At 50.5% G+C, this 6,491-nt stretch overlaps 1 protein-coding gene across 19 annotated transcripts in view; it reads right to left on the bottom strand.

Moving 5' to 3' along the window:
• Nucleotides 1-77: 77 nt before the first annotated feature.
• Gramd1b (GRAM domain containing 1B) overlaps nt 78-6,491 on the bottom strand; it is a 227,975-nt gene continuing 221,561 nt past the window's right edge. For all 19 annotated transcript variants that reach the window (XM_063255956.1, XM_063255957.1, XM_063255976.1 and 16 more), the window contains one exon: nt 78-5,061. In XM_063255956.1, coding sequence (XP_063112026.1) covers nt 4,972-5,061 — 90 coding nt within the window. In that variant the 3' untranslated portion in view covers nt 78-4,971. The remainder of the gene's footprint in view (nt 5,062-6,491) is intronic.

Here is a 6,491-nt window from a genome sequence, read left to right as displayed (position 1 = left end):
TAGGTGGGAAGAAGGCTAGAAGCATTTGGGGTGATGAGCTCCGTTGAGTTGAAGCAATAAACACACACACCGTGATCTGTAATTCAATACTTTTTTCTTTTAATTTGTACTGCACTTCCATGGCTCTAGCTACTTTACATTAAGATTTGGCTGGGTAGCCATGTAGGTTTCTAGGTACTAGCAGTGTTTTCAAACCTTGCGCACAGCGCCAGGCAGAGTACAGTTACAGATCCAAATACAGACAGCCAGACAACTCAACTGCAACTAACCTGTGTTCTTCCCCACATATATGGCCCAGTGCAGATGTTGGGGCTGTTCCCTCTGCCTCACCCCGTCCCACCCCATGTCAGGAACATGTGGTGGCCGACGTAGCCTGTGGTCCATCCCTCCCCATCTTGGAGCCTAGGTTAAGTGCGGGAGGAGGAGCACCATGGGTTTGGGAAGATGGTCTGGTCCATGCAGAGAGTGGTCTGACCCTAGAGTGCAGGGTAAGGAAATGTGGGGAGCCACATTCTTTCGTTGGCAAAAATGGTTGCTTTTACTGTGCAGTCTCCACAAGGCCACCGAGCCCAGGGCCAGCTCCCCAGACAGAGCCAGCTGTCCTGCCTGGGGCATGTGCTGCTATTTTGCTTCTACAATGTCTTATTGTGTTGAGAGACGCAAGGAGGGCCAAGAGGCAGAGATGACAATGTCCTTCAAGCCTTCATGTGTTGGGGAGATCGTCTGGCATCAACAAATCTTGGCAGGCAAAGTGCTTCTCACCAGGAGCCAAAGGTCCAATCTGGGCTCCCAGGCCTGCTGAGGACCACGAGTCTCAAGACCCCTGAGCTGTCGCACAGATCATCAAAACAGGGAGCTGGCTAGGCCCTTCACAGCCATGGCCGGAGCAAGAGTGAGGTAAACAAGGCTGGGCAGAGAGGTGGGAGGGGGAGCTCTCTACACCATGTGCAAATTCCTGCTCCGCATCAGGAAAGCAGGGGTGTTGAAAGGTGTCCTTCCAGAAGTAAACTCGTTGTAGACCCAAAATGCATCTTCTGGAAGAAGACGTAGGTGAAAGGGAGGGGGCCAGCCTGCTGGAGATTGAAGGAGGAAGGACCAAGGATGTCAAGGGACGCATGGGATGATTGTCCCACAGACTAGGGGTGGGGAGGGAGCCGGGTGCAGTTTATACGGGAGTATGGTTGGGTCCTGGGATTCGAGGAGTGGGGGCACAGCCCTGCCATGGAAGGGAGGAGACAAGAGTACTATTTCTCCAAGGGGCCCTAGCAGGAATGGGCTGGTTTGGCTGCCCTGCAGAGCTCAAGTGGTGTGATATGGCACAGAAAGGGCCTCTCTGGGACCATAGACCGTCCAGAAAGATTCTGCTCCAAGACTTCACCCTAGACATGCTGCCTGCAAATACCATAGGTGTAGTCCAAGTGTGTGGCGGGCAGGGACAGGACACGGAGAGAATCCACTTCCAGCAAAAGATTCCTCTTAAGGCCTCTTGGTCCCCCTTACTCCTTGTAATCAAAGGTTCTTACTGCCGCTGCCCATAGGCAGCTTGAGGACTTTATCTAACCACAGCAGAGTTTTTTGTTTGTTTTGGTTGAACCCAAAGAGAAGTGCTAGAATCAGAAGTGGCTTCTCTCCACTGTGTCCTCTGTGGAGGAGCAGGATAGATGGAAGGAGCCTAGAGACGGAAGGGAGGCGCAGTTCAGGATTCGGCTCTTCTTGCTATCAGTGTACTTCTGCTAGGTTAGAAGAAGTTCCTTTCCCAGATAGGAACTAGACCCAAGAAGGGAAAACCACGCCTAGGTTAATACTGAACAACAATCTCTCTGCCTCTGGGCCTCCCTACTCCTCCTGGACCCCGAGAACAAAGTCTAACCACTGCAGGTTTCTCGGGAACCCACACAGGGCCCTACTGTCTACTACACAGCGGAGAAGCTCTGGTCTAGAAAACCACTGCCTCCTGCCAGACAACCTTCCTATCCCGGGAAAGGCCAGTCGTGAGGCTCTAGCCCAATCTCAATCAAAGCCAAAGCTCGAACCTGCCCTTCAGATGGCCCACCCCAGCCTCCTGTTACAGGTGTGTACTGAAGCTCTACAATGAAGAATCACACAGGTCCGGTCTCTGGACTTTTGATTCAGTGCTCTTTCTGAGTGTCCAGTCACTGAGCTTGCTGGCCCTGGATGTCAGCCTCTTGTCTCAGGCAGGGAAGGGGGTAGAGTTGCAGACATGATTGGCATTTCCAAGGCCAGCCTGGTCACCGTAAGCAGGAGGGGAAGGGTAGATCCTGTAGTCATGTTTCCCTGGTTAGAAACTGCAAACTCTTTAGAATTAAATACAAAGTCTCATGTGTGTCACCACATGAATCCTTGCGGATAAACATCTGTGTGATTCCAGTGTTCCCATGTCAACAAAAACAAAACGTACTGACAGGAAGCAGTAACTGATGCTTTGTCACAGACAGGACACGCCAGGCTACTGGCAGGGATCACAGTGCCACGCGACTGTCTCACTTCCAGACTTGTCCGAGAGGGTGAGTTTTTCTTTTCTCAAGTTACTGGCTAAGGGGAATCCTACTGTGGTTGGGAATGCAAAGAGTTGTTGGTCATCTTCTGGCTTAAAAGCCAAACCAATTATTGAACAGAGAGAGTTCTGGAAGGACCCATGACTCTCAGGAGACACTCCCCATATGTACACATCGCCTCTGGGTCCAATTCAGCAGTAACCGAGGGTGCCTTGGACAAGCACCCTCCTCCTGACCTACTGCTCCTCCAAGTGATCCAGAGAGCTGAGCAGTAGAGTGTACCTCACAGGGACCAGGCTACTTCTGTCACTTCATTCCCAGCAAGCAACTTCTAAACCTGCTCAAAGGGCCCATGAAACCTTTCATAGTTAATGACTTGAGTCAACAATTATGTGTGGAATACATTTGAGAATTTACAATTTCTGCTCTTCACAGTTTCAGGGGATGATTTTGGCTTCTGGCTACTCTAAGGGGCAAATATCCAGCATTCTGTTCCATGCTTCCTTCTCTAAGGGTTATGGAGCGTGACCCTCTCCAGTGTCTCTCCCTCAAAGTACCGGACAAGAACTGAGAGTCACCACTGGCCTGAGGGCACACACACCTTTGGGGACCACTTCCCTGAGCCAAGGCATCAGCCCTGCTCCTCTGGAGAGGGACATCAGTGGTAGTTGAACGACTAACTAATGACAGACTTCTCATCTATCTGCCTCACAGGTGATACAGGTGTGCATCCTTCTGTTTTCTGATTCTGCTCTTAGGAAAATGCCACGGCCTTAATCTTGGATAGACTGGAAAGTCAACAGGCTTTTGTTTAACTTCCAAAATGGGATGCTAAGGTCTTCCTAAAGAAGGCTGGGGGAGGTAGATCACTGATGAAAAGCTTCCATCCTTGGTGCTGTGGTTCTACACACACTAGGGTTCTCTTCTACTCCTTGCATCAAGGAGAGCCTAGGAGAAGGAGCAGGCTCTGAGAGCTCTCCTTGCCTTCACTGACCACAAACCGCCTGGCCTCTGTCTGGGGCTGGCAGGCCTCCTTCGGTCAGCAGATGGGGAAAGGCTGGTATATGAAGGGTGGTGAACTTGCCCAGAAGGGCCCCATGAGATCAGATGAAAGCATGGCCAACTCTAAAAAGACCCAGGATGGCTCCGGCCCTAACCCAGCATCTTCTTTCTGTTCCTCAGTGACCACACATTTGTCTGGAGCAGAGGTCAGAGAAGGATGTGCTCAAGCCTGCGGCAGAACCCCCAGGCCCAAAGCTGAGATGGTCAGCAAGGAAATGGCCCCTGTGAGGCATCTGGTCCCCCCCCACCCCCGGCCCCTATCTATAACCAACTCCTCCTCTCCCTTGGCTCAGATGCTCTTCTACAAGCAAAGTGTCTCAGCCCGTGGTCTCCACTGAATGAATCTGGTTTTGAGGAAGATCCTGTAGTCCACACTGGCTAGAGACTTCTCTCTCTCTCTCTCTAAAACCTGCAGGGCCTAAGATACCCTGATTCATCCTAGAAATCAAATTCATAGCTCAAATGGAAGGAATTAGAGCCACAGATTTGACTTGTTCATAACCACAAAAAGGGGTTTAACAAGGTCAAAAATGCTCCATCCTGGCTAATAAACAGCGTGCTCTTAGGGCACAGAGAAACAATAGGACTTTAGGCACTAAAAAGTGACAGTTCGCCCAGATCCAGCCTGGGCGAAAACCAGAGAGAAAGGGGGTGGGCAAGTTAGAAATCCCCAGCCCTTATTGGGTCCACGTCCTACCCAGATCAGAGCAAGGCGCAGGGGTGGTCAAGGGGAAACCTTTCCGAACACGAGTGAAGCCTGCAGCTCCAAAGCCCGAGCTCACCGACGACGCTGCCGCCGTGCTAGATTCTCCCAGCCCTCCCCACCAGGCTCTGGGCAAGGTCCGCAGCCCTGGCCTCCTAGCCAGGAGCTGAGATCAGACTCCTGCTTGGTGTTCAAGCGAACACCAGGGGGGAAGCTCGGGGAGGGGAGGGAAGAACAGATTCTCTTTTATTCTGGAAACCAACCGAAAGGGAGTCAGGGGATGAAGCACCTTAGGCAATGCCCCCAGTGAGACTTCTTTCAGGACCTGAGGGTCTTCCCAGGCATAGCTTTGGCTCAGCAACCTTTCCCTTCTGGGAGCCAAGAATGGCCAGCAAGGGAAGGGGTGAGGAGCAGAGGGTGGGAGAGGAGGGTCAGGGGATGTGGGTGCGGAGAGCTGCTCCCCGCCCTCCTCGGCCCCTCCCCCAGGGGAATCGCTGCTCCGGCTGGCACGGGGCGGGCGGGAGGGCCCGCTCCTTCTCCCTGGTATGTAGGCATTATCTCTTTTTAAAATCTGTATATAATATATATATATATATTTATATTCTCTCTATATATTTATATTTATATATTTATAGGGTCTATGTACACGTATTGCACCGGCCTCCTGCAGCCACCTCTGTTCCTGCCTTGTCAGTGATACCGGTTCCGCCTCTCGTCACTGTCTGATGTGTAGTCCCGGGACCTGATGCCATTCTGAAGATTGATGAGCGAGTCTTTCATCTGTAAGACAGGGACCCCACCCCAGGCCCAGGTTGTGTTCTCAGGGCGCGTCTCCTGGCAGCAGCACCTGCAACATCCTGCTACTGTGGCAGGTTCCCCCCTTATCCATGAGCAAAAGGGCGCCAGGGTGGTTCCAGGGGCCACAGTCTCAGGCAGAAGAGGGACCACAAAGCCAGCACCAGAAGCCCCGCATGTGAGGCTTGCTGTGCCTTGGTGCTGCGGGACCCTTATATGAATGAATTCAGGACTCTACACATTCAGGTGCCGTGCAGAACCATGTGAAACTGCTCCTTGACACATAAAGTCATTCTGGTTTTCCACAGGTCCTAATATACTGTCTGCCCATCTTTATGCATTTTGTCACCCTGTCCTCTCAGCCCATGAATTTTCATATTGCTTACTCAAATCCCACTCATCTCTAAAGACCCGGGGCAAACCCAGACTTTCTCTGGCTCTCTGTCTCCTCCCTTCTGGCCTCTCATACATAAACGCTCTGGACTGAGTCATCTTTATGTGTGCAGAGACTGAAACATCCGTAACACAGCCAAAATCACCACGCAGACAGCTGTGCAGCCTTTACGCTGGGTCTCATCAGTGAATGAACATTTTTAAGCCATGGAATGGAGTCTAAGTGGAACAGTTTCAGTCAGAGAATCATAAAATGGCCCAACAGACCATAGCATGTTTAAATACTGTCTCTGAGAAAGCCACTCTGTTATAAGAGAAGATACTTCTTGTAAGAAAGTGGATTCTTAGAACATCTGGTATCGTCTCTCTCCAAATTTCCCACATTCTTTATTTCTCTTTTGAAACTTATTTTTAAAAGGGAATTAAACTAAACATCTTTTGACTGTTGTAGGCAGAGTCCACCAGGTTAAAAACCTGACCGCCCTAAACCCCTAGTTAGGGGACATAATTCCAGAGTTGGAAGAGACCTCTGGGGTGCCAGCCCAAAGTGGCCCTCCTTTAATTTGCAAGTTTCATATTCAGTACCATCTTGTGATTCTTGAACACTTCCAAAGTGAGATTCTCAGTCTTCTGAAGTGGCCTGTTCTGTTGCTGCACAGCTCTAACCATAAGGCATCTGTTTTTATTGGCTGGATTAAATTTTAACTTAATTTCTAGTCCTACTTCAGTCCTTTGGAGTTAGTTTTGCAAGAAACCTAAACCTTCACCCGTTGGTCTGGATGGATCCTGTTATTTTGCTCTTGGTTCGCTTCTCCACCAACTGTCTTAATACCAGGGGACATTCAGACTCTGCTGGGCTTTTACCTTCTTTTGGTTACAAACATGCCCTTCTTGAGCCAGGTGTGGTGATGCATGCCTATAATCCCAGCATTTAGGAGGCTGAAGCAATAGGATTGGCATGACTTTGAGGCCACTTTGGGTTACATGGTGAGTTCAAGGCCAGTTTGAACAATAAAGAGCCT

This window comes from Cavia porcellus, unplaced genomic scaffold, assembly GCF_034190915.1.
Source record: "Cavia porcellus strain 051 isolate PalLab524CR breed Dunkin Hartley unplaced genomic scaffold, mCavPor4.1 scaffold_9, whole genome shotgun sequence".
NCBI lineage: Eukaryota > Metazoa > Chordata > Mammalia > Rodentia > Caviidae > Cavia > Cavia porcellus.
Note: the sequence above shows the minus strand (reverse complement) of the source record. Positions and strands in the feature narration are given on the sequence as shown.